The 20,118-nt window shown below is 59.1% G+C and overlaps 1 protein-coding gene across 3 annotated transcripts; it reads right to left on the bottom strand.

Annotated features, from left to right (window-relative positions):
• Nucleotides 1-598: 598 nt before the first annotated feature.
• Nucleotides 599-17,482, bottom strand: STX1A (syntaxin 1A). Of its 3 annotated transcripts, none has more exons than XM_041750413.1 (10): nt 17,319-17,481; nt 8,813-8,890; nt 8,554-8,653; nt 5,806-5,880; nt 5,042-5,115; nt 4,849-4,957; nt 4,678-4,751; nt 3,857-3,994; nt 2,265-2,375; nt 599-1,979 (listed from the first exon to the last, which is right to left on the bottom strand). In XM_041750413.1, the coding sequence occupies exons 1-10, from the start codon at nt 17,346-17,348 to the stop codon at nt 1,902-1,904; spliced, it is 867 nt and encodes a 288-aa protein (XP_041606347.1). In that variant the 5' UTR covers nt 17,349-17,481; the 3' UTR covers nt 599-1,901. The 3 variants fall into 3 exon arrangements, 2 of the variants coding, with proteins under 2 accessions (XP_041606347.1, XP_041606346.1); XR_005986984.1 differs by having other exon boundaries at nt 1,942-1,979; nt 2,265-2,440; nt 17,319-17,482; XM_041750412.1 differs by lacking the exons at nt 8,554-8,653; nt 8,813-8,890; nt 17,319-17,481 and adding an exon at nt 7,270-8,546.
• Nucleotides 17,483-20,118: the final 2,636 nt, after the last annotated feature.

Here is a 20,118-nt window from a genome sequence, read left to right as displayed (position 1 = left end):
GGGGTTGTGGGGGACTATCACCAGGTTCCCCAGGTCCAGACAAGGCTTGAAGAACTTAAATGTATGAAAAGCATTCTTTTAACCTACAAGGAACACTGGTAGATTTAATTTCGGGCTGTTTATTCCAGCACGAGGCAGATTCGGGAAGGATGGGCAAGCGGAAATGTGTCTGTGGGACCCACTGACCTGCAGCTACCACCTGGCCTCTGGTTGCCCTCTAGTTAAAGGCATCCTCCAGCCCGTGGCCTGGGCTGACTTTTGGCCTTGAGCTGCACCAACTGTCCCCATCAGGCCAGCACTTGGTTGCCTTCAGGGCCTGTCTTCTGTCCTGCTACTAGTGGGCTGTAGCATGCTAAGACTGGGGGCATCTGGGGATCACTTGTGACTTCTGGGAAAAAGCAGGAGGAGGGTATGGATATGGCCCACGGGACAGAATAGGCATCAGCCTTTAAGCTGGGGTGGAGGGGCCGGAGGATCTGGAGGCTGAGGGAGCAGGAGGGCCCCTCTGGGCCCCTCTTTCCTGTTAGTGCTGTGTACATTCACCCTGAAGTTCTAAGGCTAGGATACTGGTAGCAAAAAATCTACAGCAGAGGCACGGTACAGATACAAATGTTTATTCTACATAAAAATTTCACAAAATGGGCAGCTGGTTGTACCAAGACCTTTGGTGAAGGGGTGAAGGTGGGGAGGGAAGTGGCGGATAGAGAAGGCAACAACGGACAGTGGTCACAGTCACTGGGTAGGAGCAGAGCTGAGGGGAAGGCAGGGCACAGACGGGGCCCCGTCCCCTACTGCATGCACTCGCATGCACACCCCTAGCCTGTCAACGAGGAAGAGGGGTCTCGGGCAGGGGCACATTTCTGACTTGAGAAGCCCCCAAGACGGGGAGGAGGGAGGTGCTCCTCCCTGGCTGGCTGCTGAATACTGCATCCCAGACACCAGACACCCACGTGGCACGTCAGTGGAGGACAGCAAGGGCAGGATGTGATTGCAGGCCTGAAGTAAGTCTGATTTCCCAGAGCACAAGGGAGCAGGGACCACTGTCCCAAACATGCAACACACGATGGCTTGAGAACCTGACCAAGGCCTGCCGGGAAGAGTGGCTGGCCCAGGGTGTGGGTTTTGGCTATGGCAGAGGCCCGCTGGGCTCAATCGGCTTCCCTAGCTCCAAGGGTGGCTGGAAACCAGGCACCAGACGGCCTCTGGAAGTATGTTACCTGGAGTCAGGGAGAGCCCAAAGGGGTTGCTCCTGGGGCTGTGGGAACATGGGAAGGGGAAATGCCAAGACCCGCTGGACTCTGCCCCTAGGCAGGGGAGGGAGCCCGGTCTTGACACAGCCAAAAGCCACCTGGCCACGGCACCCTGAGCCTCCCTGGCAGTGATGAGCTGTTAGAGGCTTAGAGCTGGGCTATCTCTCAGGGCCACCCTTCCCCTAACCTGAAAAGCAGCACCATGTGGCCAGCTGGTCCCCACCCCTCAGGGGGCTCGGCTTGGGACAGCTGGAGAGGTCAGGGCAGATGGGCCAGGCAGTAGGAGACAAGGTTGGGGTCCAGAGTCCTGGTCCCAAGAGAGGGCAGACCCCAGGCTGGAGTAGAAGGCAGGGAGAGGGGAGCATGGCTACCCTGGGCAGTGCTATCTGGGAAGGGTGAGGCGGCCTGGGCCAGGGCCTGAGTCTGTTCTTTGCTGACCTGCCCCACCCCACCGGCTCCTCAGTACAGACACACACGGTCACAGAGATCATGCACACGACAGCTCAGGGTGGGGTCGGTATGGAGGGCCCGATGGCAGAGAAAGGAGCAGGATAGGATGGGAAAGAAGGGGCTCCGAGCCAGAAGGCAGCAGCAGCCAGGGGGCCTCCTGAGGGCAGACCATCCGGAGTAGAGTGGCAGGTGGGATGATTTTTATCCAAAGATGCCTCCAAAGGTGGAGGCAATGACAATGCCCAGGATCACGCAGCAGATGATGATCATGATCTTCTTCTGCATGGGGGAGGCAGGAAGGAGTGGCCTCAGACACAGGCTGAGGCTGAGGGCTGGGTCAGAGCTTGGAGGAGTGGGGCACACAAGGGAGAAGAGCCCCTGAGTGGCACTGAGGGCTGGGGGTCCAGAGGGTGGAAATAAAATTGGACCTGGGGAAGGTGCCGCCCGGAATGGACCCAGGAGGCAGTGATGGCAGGGAGCTGAAGGACTTGGGGTGAGGGCTCAGATGGAGTCAAGTGTGGGGAGAGGCCTTGGGGCTCTAACGGGCAGAGGGGAGCTACTGACCCGGCGCGCCTTGCTCTGGTACTTGACAGCCTTCTTGGTGTCAGACACAGCCCTCTCCACGTAGTCTACTGAATGTTCCACGTTGTACTCAATCCTGTCAATCATCTCCCCCTGCAGGGCCGGTGTCTGTGAGCTCCAGCGGGGTCCCCCTCAGAGCAGGACTCTGGGGAAGCACCCTGAGATCAGAGTAAGAAAAGTGGAGGCATAAGGATGGAGTGCCACCTTTCACCTGTGCCCCTTGGGCCAGGTCCCCTGGGCAGCTTCCTCCTCTCCCTGGGGAGCAGGCATCCTGGGGAGGAACTGGCCATGCAATCTCAGCCAAGGGGGTAGAGACCATGCAAAGGGCGCTCAGCTGGGCCAGGAGCAAGGCCGAAGGAGGCAGGGCCTGGAGTTGGTGCTCTGCACAGGGTGCCACTCCTCATGGGCATGGTGGTTCCACTCAGCTCTGTCTTCCGTCTTCAACATTTAAGACACCCTGCCTACCCCTGTAGCCCTTCTGAGCCATCTGGTCCCAGCAGCCCCTAGATGCCACTCCAACCATGATGCTGCCCAAGATCCCCCAGCAGCAGCGATGTGAAAAATGACCACTCCCTTCAAGTCCACTGCTTGCTTCCTCTGGGGTCCGCATCCCCATGGTCTATTAGCTGATGGCGGCAGCAGCCTCCTCGGGGCCCCCCGGCTTCCTGACTGGGTTCACACCATGCCCATACTCAAGACCCTCCAGTCTAGAAGAGAATCCAGAAGCCCAGAACCGCCGTCTCCCTCTTGTTCACACCCCCTTCCCCTAAGCTTAAGCTCTAGCCGTATGACCTCCTCAATGAGCTGGGGTCTTGCCAGTCTCAGGACTGTGCTGCTGCTGGTCCCACTCTTCACACACCATGGGAAGTCTTCTGAGCTCAAATGCCACCTCCTCAGGCCTTCCCTGACCACCTCCATCCAAAGTGGCCACCACAGGGACTCTTACAGTGTTACCCCAAGTGTGGCCCTAGGACTAGCAGCATCAGCATCCCCCTCAAACCTGTTAGAAATGCAAATTCACGGGTCCCCACTCTGACCTACCAAGCGCTGGGCATAGGGACCAGGAAACCTACAAGCCTGCCAAGTGATTCCTGGGCCCTATCCAGTTGGAGGACCACTGCCTTATCACACTGCCTCCTCCTAACATCTCCTGAGCACCCAGCACAACTGAAGAACATTCCATTTGTCATTTACTTATGCTGCCCTTTCACCCAATACACATTAGCACAGGCCCTCAGCTGTCCTGGTCACTGATCGATGTCCAGCTCCTAGAAAAGTGGCTGTCCGCAGTGCTCACGTGACAAACGGGTGATAAGACAGGACAAGGCTGGGTGTAGGGCCATGCAGGGCCATGCAGCACCCAGAGCCCAGTAGCAGAGCCATGCAGAGGATGGGGTCCTTCAGATGGGCACGGCCCTGGAGCCGGTTTCAACAGGGGGTGGTTAGTTACCTGGAGCCTTGGTCCCTCCCCAGCAGGGCAGCATGTCAGGCAAAAAGGGTAGGGGTTAGTGCAGCCCTGGGTTGCTGCTGTGGGCTCAGGGCAGGTGGAGGGCAGTGGGGCCTGAGGCTCTCACCTGGCTCTCCACAAGCATGGCCATGTCCATGAACATGTCATGCAGCTCACGGATGCTGTTCTCCAGCTTGATGATCTCACTGTGCCGTGTCTCAATCTCGCTCAGAGCCTGCTTTGAGATGCTGGAGTCCATGATGATCTAGAGGGTGGGAGCAGTGGGCTGGGACCCAGGAGCCTGCTCCAGGGGGTAGGGATGGGTGCCAGGGCCAGGACAGCAGGCCAAGAGCAAAGGCATCTGAGCTGGACTTCTCAGTATTAACGTGGGGCTAGTGACACTCCCCACCTGTGCTTGCCACACAGTAACTGCTCACCAGCCTTGTACAGAGACCAACTTGACTGCCCCAAGGACCCAGGCCTTGAACCACCTTTCTCCCCACTCCTTCCAGACAGCCTCCCAGACAGGGTAACTGCCCCTCCCGCCTCTCCTGGAACCCACAGGCCCTAGCTGCCTTCATCCCTGTGTGCCACCTCTTCCAGGATGCCGTCCCCCGCTTGCTCAAGCTTCACTTGAATGTAGAGATGGCCAAGGGCACCCATGTCTCCCAAGAGAGGAAAAGGGCCCTGAGGATGGTAGTAGGAGCCCCTGGCCAGTGGCAAACAGGAGAAGCAAGAAAGTAGACCCAGTTGGGAAGAACCAGGAGACAGGTCTTAATTCTTTCTACCTTTGCCACATCATTTGCGTGGCCTCAGTCTGGTCCCTCTTCCTCTGGGGCTCAGCCTTCTCTGAAACCTGCCTCACAAGGTGGCTGTGTCCAGAGGCTGCCCAGCCCCAGCACTCTGGACACACAGCAGGGGTAGGGAGTGAGGGGAATTCACACTCACTCCGGAAGCAAAGATGGCGGGGTTCCCACTCTCCAGCATGTCCTCCAGCTCCTCGCTGGTCGTGGTCCGGCCAGCTGCGTGCAGGGGTCTCAGTGAGCCCTGCACACTCCGCAGGGTTCGGCCGCAGCCCCGCCCCTGCCCCTCGGCCCCAGCCCCACCCCCTCAGCTCACTGATCTCCAGCTGCCTTTGGATGCGGCCCTTGCAGCGCTCGCGGTAGTCCGACTGTGTGGCGTTGTACTCGGACATGACCTCCACAAACTTGCGGGACAGCGTGGAGTGCTGGGGGTGTGAGTTGGGGGTACAGGTGTCAGGCCCAGACCCGCAGGGCATGCTGGCCCGCCCCAGAGCCCCCCCCCGCAGCACCTGTGTCTTTCGGATCCTCAGGTCTGCGGATGAGCGGTTGAGGCCTTCTTCCTGCTCGATGCTCTGCTCGATGCCTGGAGGCATGGAGTGCTGCTGAGCCATACCTGTCCCCTCACCAGTGTCCCCTCCCCATCCCCATCACCAGCCAGGATCTGGCTCAGGACCTCCCCAGGAGAGGGTCTAGTGTGCACTGTGAGGGGGTCTCTGTGGGCAGCAGGGGGAAGCAGGAGCGCCAGGCACTGATGGGGGCCGACACGCACAGCCATCTGCAAGGCCTCGGCACACAGCAAGCTGTGCGTGTGAGTGCTTGCTGTGTGTGAGGCCGGGCAGCTCAGGCCCACCATGCCTTCTGCTCAGGAATCCCATGTGCCCGGCGAGGGCCCACACCCGGTAGGGTCAGTCTAGTGGCCCCGATCTGCAGGAGCTCTGCACCTGTGCTCACACAAACACACCAGGGCTTCCAGGCAGGACCAGGCAGTGCTGACCGCCCCCTGAACCCCCTCTTGCTGAAGTGAGGGACAATTGCCTGGGGCAGGGGGGGCACTCCCTCACTGAGGCCTCAGGCATCTGTCCCAAGGCACAGCCCGAGCCTGGCCCAGACAAGCCTTGCCAGGAAGCAGCTGTGAGTGGGCACATGACGGCACCCACATAAAGGAGACCAAGACCTAATGTACCCGAGAGTCAGCAAGACCCCAGGGCCATGCAGGGAAGCGGGCCCAGAGTGCCCCTCTACTGCCCAGACAAGGCCTGGAGCTTAGACTCACTCTTTAACTTGGAGCGAACTTTGTTTGCTGTCTTCTTGATGTCAGACATGAGCTCCTCCAGTTCCTCCTTTGTCTCTGGGGAGGGAGAAGGGGGACAGGGTAAACCTGGGGCTCCCCCTGTGACCTGACGCTCAGGCTCAGCCCGCGGGCAGGCCCAGGTCCCAGGCCTTCCCCTTTCCGCGGGCTAAGGTTCTGCCTGCCCCTCCAGCCTTGGGCCTGGGGCCACAGCAGCTGCAGCCTCACCCCCTCTTGTGCTGCTTCCGAGGAGCCTCCCTTCCTCCTTCTCTGGCTCTCCCACCCCCTGCGGATAACAGACGGGTCTAAATTTAAGGCAGAAATAATTGTGGAGCAGCTGGCAATGCTGGCATTGGCACTGGGGAACATTTACTTGATGCTTGCCTGAGTCGGATGGGGGGGTGCGGGCTTACCTAGAGTTACCTGGTAGCTCTGGGGGGATGAGCATCCAGCCACCAGGGTGACAGAGCCAGGGGCCAGGGAGGCTGAAGTGGGTCCCCCTACACTGAACACCTTGGGTGGGGTAGACCCTATTCTATGCAGAGTCACTGCTCCCCCTTTCCAGGTGCTGAGCTCAATGGAGACCAACTGCCGAGTACCCAGTGGGTGGATGGGGGCATGAGGCACCTGGCCTGTGTGGGAGCTGATGGAAAAGAACCTCAGGGATGTGGGCCCCCTGGCACACAGGTGGCCCTGGAGCAGCAGGTGGCTGGTCCTGTGACGGCAAAGCTGGGGGATGGCCACAGCCTAGTGTTTCTGGCCCTTGTTCCAGCTGAACTGTCTCTCTAAAGCTGGTGGAGGCCATGGGGGTACCCAGCTTGCTCCACCCCAGTGAGGGGTTAGCTGGCCAAGTGGGACAAGGTGGCTGCCTCCCTCAGCAACCTGCCCCAGCTCAGGGCAACCCCAGGACTCTGCTTCCCGGAAGAAACCAGGACTGAGCTCTTGCTCGGCCTTTCTTACCCACCATCTGCTTTCCTCTGGGGCTGGCCCTCTCCTAGAGGGTGTTGGAAGGGCATTTAAAGCAGTTACTTTGGGTGGGCACCTACTAAATGGATTGGGAGGTGGGGGGCTTCGAGGAGCGGAGGAAGGCGCTTCATTCGTACAAACAAAGGAAACTTACCAGCTGCTCTGACGTCTCTGCCTCTTTTGCTCAGATCCAAAATAGCCCAACCCGGATGGCGGCCCCCAGGGAAGGCAGAGCAGGCCTCGGCCGGGAGAGCCCCCTGCTTGCTGCCACCTTTCCCGGTGACTCCTTGTTAACTGCTCCCTCTGCTCTAGAACCGGTACCGGGGAGCCCCCTCCCTACATCAGTGACCACCGGCTGGTCCTGACTCACGGTGGCAAATCTCAACTGGCTGCTACTGACCGTATAACGCGAGGAGACTTTGTGCGGAAGGTGGCACGAGGCAGCTAAGATAAATGAACAGGCATCTGTTGCCCCGTGCTCACCCCGTCTTCCAGCAGGTGAATGCTCTCGCTCTTTATAGGACTCTGTTCCCACAGGTAGCCCCTTCTGACTCTCATCAGGAGGGACACACACGAACTCAGACACACATGCACATAAAGACATAAGATGTCACATGCTGCCATCCCCAACAAATGTCTGGGGGCAGGGGCAACGCATGATGGACACCCTGAATGTGTGCCCTGCCTTGGGTGGCCCCTCTCTCCTTCCCACACATTCCAAGGACAGTCTCCCGGCTCCGTGCGGACTCATTTTGTTTTCCAGGGGCCTGGCACTGCGCCTGCTTAGCTTGGCACTGGCCTCAGGTTCAAACACGCTTTAGGGGCTGTGGAGAGATTTCTTGTGGGGGCTTGAGGGTGCCAGTGGACTGACTGGGGCTGAGGGGCCACAGATAGGAAGGCCCTGCTGGAGAAACCCATCCCTGAGTGCTTCCCCTGGCCCTCCCACGGCTAGGACCCTCCCCCTTGCATTGTTGGGGCTTGTGGGCTGGTGCCTTCCAGAGGCGCTGGAGCAGTGAGAGGAGGTGAGCAAGCAGAAGCAGTGTGCACTTGCCCAGGTTATGGGCCTGGGCCCCCAGCGCTGTCACTGACTCCCCAGGGCTGGGAGGAAGGAATCTCAGGCCTGCATGCTGTCAGCCTGGCACAGGGCAGTGTAGTCATCAACACCTCCCCAGGAATTGGGACAGCAGGGTCAGGGGGACCTGTGTGGGGACAGAGTGGAACGCAGACACACAGAGGCTCCCTGTGCGGAAGGAGAAAGGTGACTTCCTGGAGCCCTGAGAATGCCCAGCTCTGGGGTACCAGGGCCAGGTGCCAGGGCTGCTAGCTCTTTCTGGAAGTTCCTCCTGCTTGGCCGGCCTGCCCTCCCACGGTGCTGAGGCTCAGCGCTGCCATCTGCTCCCCAGGGGAGGCTCAGGAAAGGGAGGGGCTGGGCGGAGAGGCTTCCTTTTGAGCTGGGCAGCACCCACCCACCCGGCTTACCTGGAGAGGGCAGGGCTGGCCGGAGGACGGCCACCCCACTCCACACAAACTTGTGTGAGACCCAGGTCCAACAGGGGATCCCAGGCACTAACCCCCACCCCGGGCCTTGGCCAGCTGTGTTCCCTGAAGCTTTCCACGAGGTCCTCCCCACCAGGGCCAGGCCCAGATACCCCTCAGGCGACACACAGTGTGAGTGCTGGGGTTCTAGGAAGCTACCCCCCCTGCCCCCCCGCCACAGCAGCGCCTTCTAGGAGGCCTGAAAGCCACCCCTCAGTCCTACACACTCACTCTCGTCAGGGTTGGGGGAGGCCAGGATGGCGCTGTGCTTCCGTTTCACCTCCTCCACATTCTCCGAGATCTTGTCAATGAAGCCTCGGATCTCCTCCACCTGCACACCAAGGCCAGCCGGTCAGGAGGAGATCCAGCCGGAGGCCCGTGGGCCCTGGGCAGAGGCTGGACCAGGCTTCGGGTGGGGTGAGGGTGAGACATGGGCCCCCCACCAAGGTCTGCCAGAGTATTCGAGGACGTGGGGTGTGCTGGTTCCCACCTGTTCAAAGAACTCATCCATGAAGCCATCCCGGTCCACAGTGACAGTGACATCATCATCATCATCGCTGTCCTTGGCCTGCACAGGGGTGTGTACACGTGAGCAAAACTCTGGTAGGCCCACAGGGTCCTGCTGGACCTGGGACCACAAACTACCCAGCATCCACATACTGCAGGCTTGCAGGCTCAGCTCCAGGGCCCCCACTGCTGCCCTGTGTCCTCTTAGCAGGGATGAGGTCTGGCTGTGCCCTCAGCTCTCAGCCACAGTGAGATCTCAAGGACCCCCGGGGACCCAGCATAAGACAGAAGCCCTGCCTGCCGAGCTGGTGATGGGGAAAGTCTACCTCTAGGCCAGGGACTCCTTCCCCGGCCCAGCTGCCTGCCCCCTCCCCACAGGACTGGGGTCCTCTCAGCATGCCTCTCACCCAAGGGGACAGCTGGGAAGGCTTGGTTCCCTGGCTAGGGGCCCCAACTCACAGACCTTGCCTGAGACAGGCTGCCTGGACACCCACCTTTTCTACTTTCTGGTCCTGAAGGTTTTTGGTTGTTTTTTGTTTTTTGTTTTTTTAAGATTTTATTTATTCATGAGAGACACAGAGACAGAGGCTGAGACACAGACAGAGGGAGAAGCTGGCTCCCTGCAGGGTGCCCTATATGGGACTCGATCCCAGGAACCCAGGATCATGCTCCAAGCCAAAAGCAAATGCTCAACCACTGAGCCACCCAGGTGTCCCTGGTCCCAAAGGTTTTAATTGGGATGGGGCTCAAAGTTCCCAAGCTCCCTTTGGTGGAGGGGTATGTCAGGAGTGAGAGGCCTGAGTGCCACCCACACCTGCCTCCAAAGAGATGGGATGCTGACACAAGGGCCATCCCATTGCACCTCAAGCAGGCCTGAGAGATACTGCCTGCATGCAGCCTGCCTGTGTGCAGCTCTGCAAACTCAGCTCTCCCCCCGTCATTTTTGTTTTTTAAATATTTTATTTATTTATTCACAAGAGACACAGAAAGAAAGAGAGGCAGAGACACAGGTAGAGAGAGAAGCAGACTCCCTGTAGGGAACCCCATGCAGGACTCCATCCCGCAACTCCAGGATCATGCCCTGAGCCGAAGGCAGACACTCAACCACTGAGCCATCCAGGCATCCCTTCCTCCGTCATTTTTTTTTTTAATTTTAATTTTATTTTTTTATGATAGTCACAGAGAGATAGAGAGAGAGGCAGAGACACAGGCAGAGGGAGAAGCAGGCTCCATGCACCGGAAGCCCGACATGGGATTCGATCCCGAGTCTCCAAGATTGTGCCCTGGGCCAAAGGCAGGCGCTAAACCGCTGCGCCACCCAGGGATCCCTTCCTCCGTCATTCTTGACCTCAGACCTCAATTCTCTGTCCCGCCAGGCCCAGAGCTGGGCCCTGACCAGCCTGAGAGGCCAGTCATCACCTGGCTCAGGGCCTGCCCTAGGCCCCACCCCACCACCCAGGGAGAAACCGGACAAAAGCCACCCCCATCCGGGGGCAGAGTAATCACACCTCCAACTTCCCAGTGTGCTGGCCAAGCTCATCCCCCGTCAGCCTCACCCTCACCTGCTTGGAGTTGCGGCCGCGAGCAGCCCACCATGCTGACAGTCCCAAGGGTGGGACTGTCCCCCTCAGACTGGGGTGATGAGACTTGGTCACACCCCTTCCTGTCTCAGCATCCAGGGGGAGGTCACCTGAGCAGGCTGGGCACCAGCCTTCACCTGGATCTCTCTTATATCAGGGTCAGAGCCCAAAATAGGGCCCGACGGAGGCCAAGGGACCCGGAAGGCTGCTGGGGAGGGACAGGTTCTGTGCCCCGCGCAGACAGCAGCTGGCTGAGGGACCTGCCCCTGGGTCTGTCTGCTGCTGGCAGTGGTGGGGACAGTGACTCCTGGCTGCAGAAGGCTAAGACGGAGTGGGAAGGCACAGCATGGTCTGTAAAGGGCTGTGCCCCTGGGGCTCTCAGGGTCCCACTGCCCCACCAGAGTGGGACCAGACAGGAGAGGGGGTTGGCTGGGAGCTTTACGGAGGCGGCTCTGACAGGCCCCTCTCATCAAGAGATCACACCTCCTCCCCCAGCAGCTAAAATAAATCCTCGCTCCCACAAGTGCCTGTGGCTGCTACCAGGTGGCCCCCTCCCCCCAGCCAGGCCCACCTATAGACAAAGAGACTCTAGAAGCCATTTCCACACTTTTGAACGTTGCCAGGCACGTTCAGCTAAGCTGGAGGAGGACTTGTTAGAGAAACTGAGGCAGAGTACAGTCTGGAGGAGCCCAGGGTCCCCTCTGGGGCGGCCTGCCAGCCTTCAGCAGGTTGCCCTGTCTTTTTGGGGTCTAAACAAAGATAGGGATGGACAGGAAAGGACAGAAGGGAGAATTTTCCAGCTCTCCTCCCAGAAAGAGTAATGACCGGCTAGAGCCAAAGATAAGAGCATCAGAGTTTCCAGAGACCAGAGCCGTTGCCAGAGACCCCTGGGATCTGGGCTGGTGTCTCTCCCTGGGCCTCGGCTTACCTGTCTGTAAAACAAGGACATACGTTCTCCAGCAACCAGCGGCTCCAACCTGCTCCCTGCACAGACTTCTCAGAAAACTGAGGCTGGAGTCAGGGAGTTTCTGGGAAGTCAGGGAATGGCAGGAAAGATGCCCACGGTCTCCTCCAGGACCTCCGGCAATGAGGGCAGAGTCAAGGAAGGGGACCCCTGGGCCAGGGCCTGACTGGGGCTCCCAGGTCAGGATCCACCCCGAAGGTACCATTCAGATTGACCCCAAAGTCAACTGGAGGGTTTAGGGCCTTGACTTAGAGCCTCGGTCACACCAGTGGTGACTCCAAGCAAAACTTTGAGGGGATTCTCCGTGGGGACCCCTTCCTTACCAAGTCCTAGCACTTCTTCCTCCTCAGGACTTTTTACCCACTGCCCCCCTGCCCCCCATCACCTCACTGCCACAGCCTGAACCTGGACCCTGGAACACCCCACCTATACCCATCTCCCTGCCGCTACAACCTACCTGCTGACATTCCCCTCGTCCTTAGATGCCACTTCCTCCCAGAAGCCTTCCCCAGCTGCCCCAGATCAGTCTCTTGCTCCTCCGGTTTCCCACACACTATTCACATCTCTACTGACACTACAGCCACAGACTCTCAGGCCCTAAGGGACGTGAAAAGTCACCTTGGCCTCAGCTGCCAGCCTCACCTTGCACACCCTCTGTGATGGAGAGCTCACTGCTTTCCTGGGCAGATCTGCCCACCCTGGCCTGCCTCGATTGTCCCTTTCCTGTGGCATGGCCCCACACCATAAAGAACCTGTTGGTACCCTCTCCCTGGGATCTGAAGGCAATGTCCACTCTTTCCCTGGGTTTTTCTTCTCAAGTTGACCATTCCCTTCCCCTCAGATCCCTCTCAGGGCCCTAAGTTGCAGCCCCTACCCCAGACTCGTTTGGTCCAACCTCTATCTTCTTCTGTGGTACATGATATAAAATGAATCTACTGTTGGTTGTGCTCTAAATGGTACCAAAAAGCTGGCTATCCCCTCACTCTTTTTACATGGTTTACCTCTGTTAAAGCAACCAGAGATCAGTAAAACTGATCATGTAGTACTTCCTGTCCAGAAAAGCCCCAAGCCCTTCCCCACCAATGTCTACTTGGTTGGATTTTAGGCTCAAGCGAAGGACCTTCTTTCCTGTTTAATGTCTTCATTTGTTCTGATCCTTGTTCGGCTTTGTGAGACTCTGATGGCTCATGACTCTGTTGCCCCCTGCAACCTCATCCACATCTAGGCCAGAGCCCTATGGCACCTTTCTAGAGACATCCTCCAGGTTAAGTAAGACCCGAATCAGGTTTCACTGGACACTAAGGAAATGACAAACCCCAAGCCCAGATGCACTCCTGACCCAAAAGGAAGGAGGAACTAGGCTGGCATGCCATCTCCTAATGTCCTGGGATGGTCAGGGTAGACCATGCCAACACGCACAAAGGGGGCACCCGTATGGTTTTGAATCATGAGGCCCCCAGCTTCCTTGGAAATCTGCCAGCCCTCACAGAGGGCTGGACTGGGGACCTGAGGTGGCGGCTGGAGCCTGTGGTGGTCATAAACCCCAAGCTGCAAACATCTTCAGGATTAAGCCCCACCCCTCTGACATCATATGAGCACCCTACCAGCCACCTTGCCCAAACTGGGTTCTGCCTCCGTCTCCTGCGCCCCTCCTCTGAAACTTCCCATTCCCAAGGACTCCCTAAATCAGAAACTGGGGTATATCTACATTCTTCCTCTTGCTCTCACATCCATCCAACATTTGACTTGTTGTGGTGTTTTCTGTTCATCCGTCGGTGGTTTCAATCCTGCTCCAGCACCATAATCCCCTGGAGGGTTTAAAGAAATCCCCCCTTACCGCCCCGCAAAGCCAGCTTCCAGGGTTCTACCCCACAGAGACCCAATCAGAATTTAGGGGTATGGAGCTGGTAAGGCTAAGTTTTCAAAAAGCCCCCCCTGCCAACTCCACCCTGGGTTGAGAATCAGTGGTCTGATCCTACTCCTCTCTGATAGACTCTGGCCTCATGAGGCCTCTGGTCCAGGCACTCAGGAATGAAGCTGCACTGGCCAGAAGCCCTGAACTTCTAGTGGATGCCAGACCGCTCTGGTGGTCTCTCCTGGCAGAGGCTCCAGGATTCCAGGATACCTTCCTGGAAACAAAAGTGTGATTCCTCCAAGAGGCTCCAAGGCCAGGCAGCCTTCAGGCTGGTCCCCCGGGGATGGATGGCGGGAGGCCAGGCAACAGGGTTGATTCATTCCTCCTGTGCAGAACTTGCTGTTGTCTGCCTCGAGGGCTATTTTCCCCCCTCCTTCTTTTAAATGACGAATCAAAGTCAATACCACTAGAGCTGAGAGACCCAGAGCTGAGTCAGGGGTATGTGAGGTCAAGCTGGGTCTCAAGGAACGAAAGAGGGGCTCCCTGTCCCCACCCAGCCCTGGTCTGATCCCCTCACCTTCTCCCCATCCTATGTACGCCCTTCTCCACCAGATCCCTGCCACTGAGCAGGGCCCCAGGGCAGCTCCAGGAGGCAGCCTCATCTGGTAGAGAGGAGCTGGCCTCTGCCCCACACCCCACAACACACTGTGTGACCCTGGCCCTTTACAGACCTCAGTTTTCTAATTTGTGAAAGAGGAGGTTGGACTAGATAGTCCCTGAAGGTCATTCTGGCTGCACCCCAGATGAAAATGTGTCTAACCCATTGTTTCTTCTGGGAAACCCTAAGGAGACCTACTCTTATATTCCTATTTCTCCACTCGGCAAGGCGGATCTGGCTGGCTCCACTGTGTGATGAAATAGGCACAGAGAGGTTAAGGCAAGAACCTCCCTGGTGTTGCCCAGGACACCCAGTCTCTTCTTAGCCATGAGAGAGAAAAGGGGGAACAGGTGGGCAAAGGGGCACACTAGGCTTCCCCACCCACCCAGGCCTACTCCAGTGAGTGGGCATCAGACCACCCACTATTCTCTCTTGTTGGGCATTCCAACCTCTCTGCCTTTACTCCCATGGGTCCCTCCTTTCGGACCACCTTCCCTCCTCCCATTTATCCCCAACTCCTGGACCACCCCAGGCTCCCTTCTTCTAGGAAGGCTTCTTTCAGGGTCTGGCTGCCCCAACACTCCCTCCTCTCTGTCCTCTGTCCTCAGCAGGCCCCATGTGCTGCACATGGCTCAGCACAGAGATAAACACCCTCTCACCCCAGGGATGGGTGGTCAGCTCCAAGAAGCTCTCAGAAAGGAAACCAGGGAGGCCTCTGAATGAGGGGAACACAGGGGAACATAGCCCCCTGGCTGCCCAGGGGACACATTGCCCCAAGTCTCTCCGCTTGTGTGACCCTGGGCAAGTCTTTGCCCCTCTTAAGCCCCTGGCTTGCCTTTCTGATCTCCGAGGGCCCCCGATGATCCCTTCACTCTGTACAACTAAAAGATCAGCTGCATGGGAAGCGGGAGCTGGGGAAGGCTGGATGGCTGGGCCTGGCCTGCAGAGCGCTGAGGAAATGCGCCAGCTCCTTCCCCAAGTGTGACTTTTATAAATAAGCTCCCTTGCCTTCCTTCCAAATGTGGTGGCGTTGGGTGGGGAAAGAGAAAGGGGGAGGGAGGGAGGGCTGGCAGTGGTGCAAGTCACTGCCCCAAGCACCCCTCTGTCCAGCCCAGGCAGTACTGGCCTCCTGGTTCCTGGGGATTCTAATCTGAGAATTCTGATGCCTGAGGTTCAAGGTCTCCCCTAAATACAGAGACAGATTCAGAAGACCTGTGACCACCCCTTACCTGAGAAACTAGGGTTTAGGTTTTCTTATCTCCACTTTCATAGGTGGGAACCCAAGGCCCAGAGGGAGACTTGTGGGAATGACAGCCCCCCAACCAGACTAACTGTCCCACCCCACCCAGTGTGGGCTGCAAGAAACCCCCAATGGGCAGGGCCACCCAGCAATGGGTTCAGTTGCCTCCCTAGGTTCTGAATGCCTGAGGGGTAGGGTCTAGAGGAAGCCTCAGTGAATTCACAGAGAAGCCAGGCCTCACCATCTAAAGGACCACCACGGCTAGTGTTTATGTTATGTCGGTCGGGGTGTGGGGGGCGGTAGGGGTGAGGGGTCACAGAGACACACACCAGAGCAAAAGATCTGGGTTCAAGCTCCCTACAACCCAAGCTCTCCTGGTGGTCCCCCAGTCCCAGCCAGATTTAAATCTGTCTTTGGGACTAGGCAAAGCCCTCCTCTACCATTCCTTTTGAGCTACCATGAGTCCCACTTGCTCTCTTGTGCCTCAGTTTCCTCTCTAGCAGCGAGGATGACAGCTGATGAGCCAGAGACCTCGTTACATGTAAAGGACTGTGTTCCCCTAAACACTTGGTTACCACATATACTCTTGTCTGACCCACCAGGCACCCAAACATCAGCAAATGCACCACATGGCCATTCATTCCCAAGATAACATTCTTTTTGACTCAACGTAGCACAGGAAGCTTGAGGGCAACCGCAAGGGCTGGCAGGGGAAGTGTTTAGACATCATATATGACATGAGGGACCATCTTCTTCCTTTGAAACCTACTGAGGTTTACCCTGGGGGCTGGGCTTTTGGCCAGGAATAAATGGTCTGATGGGAGGGTGGGGGCTGGTAGCCAGAGCAAGCAGGGTGGTGGTGGAGATGGAGGCAGGAGAGTACAGATCCCAGCTCCAGACTGCCCAGGAGACAAGACTGGTATAATGGGGGAGACGGGGCACAAACATAAGGAACCTCTGGATGGAAAGGTCAAGCTGGGGATCAAAAGCCCAAAGTACACTTGAAACTTTCCATATAAGAGGACCTCAGTCTCTAGCTGCAAGTGGGATATCAGGGGGAGGGCTCTGCCCAGCCACTGAGCTACCTGCCCCCCCCAACCCCAGATCAGGACCGTGGGAAGGGCCTGCTAGACAGGAGGGTGGTCAGCTAGCGGATCAGACAAGAGTCAGCCTGGTCTAGAGCCCTGAGGCCCCCCTCCCCCAAACACAGGCTTCATTTCCTTCATTGCCCCCACACGCCCCCAGGCTTGCCATCTCTAAGGGCAGAGGTGAGAATGTCTGGTAAACGCCAGACGCCAGGGGAGAGGAGGGAGAGGGGGAATGAGGAGCAGCGGCAGAGGTCTCCGTCAGGGCTGGGGGACGGTGGGCTCTGGACAGAGCCTTTGCGCAGCCTCTAACTCCCCCCAAACCCCGCCCCAGGAGCCACACCCCAGGGGCCTCGGAGGCACAGGTGGAAAAATAGGTTCAAGTTGAAATCAGACCAGGAACCCCGGAAGGGTGTGAAAACTGCGCCCACCGGGGCTCCCCAGGTGCCAGGAAGGCAGCCCGGGGGGAGGGTGAGAATCTGACCCCTCTGGGGCCGAGGTGGGCAGCAGACCCCGAGCGCGACGGGGGTGCGGAGCCACAGGTGACGGGAGCTACAGGTGACGGAGGCGGCGGGGCGCCCCGCGGGACAGCGCCAGCGCGAGGAGCGCGGCCCCTCCCGGCGGCCCGGTTTCCGCAGCGCGCCCCGCGGCGGGGCTCTGGGCAGGGGACCGCCCCCGGCCGCTGCCCACTGCGCTCCGGCCGCCTGTCCACACCCGTGCGGGGACAGGAGGGCCAATGATGAGGCACAGTGGGGTGACAGAGACGGGACCGGCTCCGCGGGCCGCGGGGGAGGTCAGCCCTCGTCCCGCCACCGGCATCCGAGAATCGTCCTCCGACCCCCCAAAGCAAGGGGGCGCCGAGAAGTTTATCCAGGACCGCGGGCTCCGGCCGCCAGCCCGCGGGCCCAGGGCGCCGAGCTCACGCGAGCCCGTGACCCGGAGTGGGTCCGAGGGGCGGGACCGGAGGGGGGTCCCCGGCTCCGCACCGCTCCCTCCCGCCCGGCCGGGGACGCAGGGGCCGTCGCCCGGGGGCCGCCGAGGCCGAGCTGGGGGCGGCCGGAGCGCGGGACGCGGGCGGCGAGCGGCGGCGCGGGGGGCCGGACTCACCGTGCGGAGCTCCTGGGTTCGGTCCTTCATGCTCCCGGGAGTGGCAGCGGCGCCGGCTGCAGCCGTGTGAGCCCCGCATGCGCGGCGGCCGCCCCGCGGCTGCGCAGCGCCCGCCCGGCCCCGCCCCGGCCCCCGGGACCCCGGCCCAGCCCGCCTCCCCGCCCCGGCTGCCCCCCCGGGACCCGGCCCCGCCCCGGCCCCGCCCTCGGCCCCCGGGACCCGGGACCCGGGACCCCGGCCCCGCCCGCCTCTCCGCCCCGGCTCCGCCCTGCCTTGGCCCCAGCCCCAGCCCCAACCCCAGCCCCAGCCCCAGCCCCGCCTTTGGCCCCCGGGTCCCGGCCCCGCCCCGCCTCCCCGCCCCGGCCCCGCCCCGGCCCCGCCCCGCCCCGGCCCCCGGAACCCGGCCCAGCCCCGCCGCCCCGCCCCGGCCCCCGGGACCACGGCCCGGACCCGCCCCCCGCCCCGGTCCCCCGGACCCCAGCCCCGCCTCCCCGCCCCCGCCCCCGCCCCGCCCCGGCCCCCGGGACCACGGCCCGGACCCGTCCCCCGCCCCGGTCCCCCGGACCCCAGCCCCGCCCAAACCCCAGCTCCGCCGCCGGCCCGGGGCCGGTGCCGTGGGGTCGCAGCCCTGGACCCGGTTCCGCGTGTCGCGTGCCCTACGCCGCGCGCTCCCTGCTTGGGATGGGGCCGCAGAGCCCCTGCTCGCTCCCTGCACTCAGCCTCCCAGTAGCACAGCCCTCGCTCTAAACCTGGATCTTCACCCCCAGAGCTCCTCACATCCCTGAGGATTTGCAGGAGGTCGAAAACCCCTTGATTTTATGGCCTCGGAACCTCTAGCACTCCCCTCCAGAAACCTCCTCCAGCCAACAACCTCCTCCAGAGTTCCTACCCTCTGAGCCCTACCCTTCCCACTTTCCCCCAACACCTCATCCAGACTCAGGCTCTGGCCCCTCTTTGCCCAGGGTTTCTCAGTTCATAGGTCTGATGCTGGGTGACCACCCTGTTTCCGTTAGTGTCCACACCCAGCGGGTCGCAGGAACACTTCTCTCTCTGGGGAAAGGAGATCTAAGCTCAAGCCTGCTCTCCTGCCCCTTTCCCTACAATCCCAACCCTGAGTCCCAACCCCGGGCCTGAGATCCTATTTCTCTCTATAGCTGGGGGCAGTTAAGCCTGGGGCCCAGTTCACTGTGGCACTAATGGAAAGATCTTAGCAGCATGTAGAGGGGTGGTAGGTGGGGGCTAGTCTGTAGCAGATGCTTCTGTTCTGATCCCTGCCAGCATCTTGTTGACATAAGCAGCCATATACTGCCCCCAGCTGTCCCCTCTGTGTCCTGGCCCAGACCCTCCTCACCTCAAGCCAAGCACTTCCTCTTCCCTTCCCCAGGGCTGCCAAGGTGTTCTGGAGCTGGGCCAGCCCCCTGCTGCCCAGTGTGTCTGGGCCTGGCACTTCTCCCAGACTGGGCACAGGTTAGCTGGCTGGCAGACAGGCTAGGGACACTGTTCCAGCCATCTCTCCTTCCCTGGAAATCTGGCCAGAGACTGACTAGCTTAGATGCGGCCTTGGCATCAGAGGCGGCCACACCCTTTCCAGTTGTCCAGACCTCAACCTTGAGCAGCCCACAGAGCAAGCATTGGTGGTGCCCCCCATTTGGCAGATGCACAACCAGGACTCATCTGCTAGAGAGACTTGCCAGAGTAACAGAGAATGAGTGGCCGGGAAGGTGCTACCTGACTCTTAGTCCGGAGTGCTTTCCCGTGTGCAGGGTGAATCGGTGGGGTGGGTCATCGGTGCACTCTTAGAGCCCAGTGTCTGGCCCTGTGGAGAGAGGGCAGGAGGGGGAGACACAGCTCATGCCCTCAGAGGGCCCCAGTGTCATACCACGCATCACTTATTAATGTACATATTAAATGGTAGTATGAAAAATGAATAAAGAATAGATGTGTGCCTTTCACCTTAAACTCTTCTTTTCTGTTAGAGGTCTTACCCTCAGTCAGTCATTCATTCATTTATCAAACATTATAGGAAACTAGGCTCGAGCCACTGTTTTGCACTTAAGATGTAACATAAAGGGAGAGACAGACATGGTTTCAGTATGTGAGGCATCTTGGGTGGCTTCCCAGAGGCCATGACATCTGAGCTGGGTGTTGGAGAAGTGAGATTGCAGCAGGGAATGGTGGAGGTGTTCGGGACAGAAGGAGTGTGCCCAGACACTGGGGGTGAGGCGGGGAGCATTTGGAGAACCTCAGAACCTCTGTGGCACTCAGGTGTGAGGGTGTGCATGGGTAAGAGATGAAGCCAGCGAGGGAGGCCTTCCTTGAATGTTGAACTTTATTGTGCAGACAAGGAGGAGAGTATCAAGGATCTGACTTCCATTAACCAAAAATTAACTGAGCTGGGGCTCCTGGGTGGCCCAGTTGGTTTAAGTGTCTGACTCTTGATCTCAGTTCAGGTCTTGATCTCAGGGTCATGAGTTCAAGCCAAGTGGGCTCTGTGCTGGGTGTAGAGCCTATTGAAAAAAAAAAAAAAAGTTAACTGAGTATCTACCGTGCACTGACTATTCTAGATCTTGGAGACATGGCGGAAAACAAGACAAACAAAAGTCCTTACCCTCATGGAGTCCATGTCTAGGAGAGGAAAGAGAAGATAAATAACTTCTAAGGTGGTGATAATATGCTATGGAGAAAACAAAGTAGGAAGCAGCAGTAGGGGATGCTAGGTTTGAGGTTGGTTTCCTATTTTGTTCTATTTTATTTTTAAATATTTATTTTAGAGAGAGAAAGTGAGTGAGCAGGGGGAGGG

This window comes from Vulpes lagopus, chromosome 3 (genome assembly GCF_018345385.1).
Source record: "Vulpes lagopus strain Blue_001 chromosome 3, ASM1834538v1, whole genome shotgun sequence".
NCBI classification, from domain to species: Eukaryota; Metazoa; Chordata; class Mammalia; order Carnivora; family Canidae; genus Vulpes; species Vulpes lagopus.
This window is presented reverse-complemented; position numbering and strand designations above follow the sequence as displayed.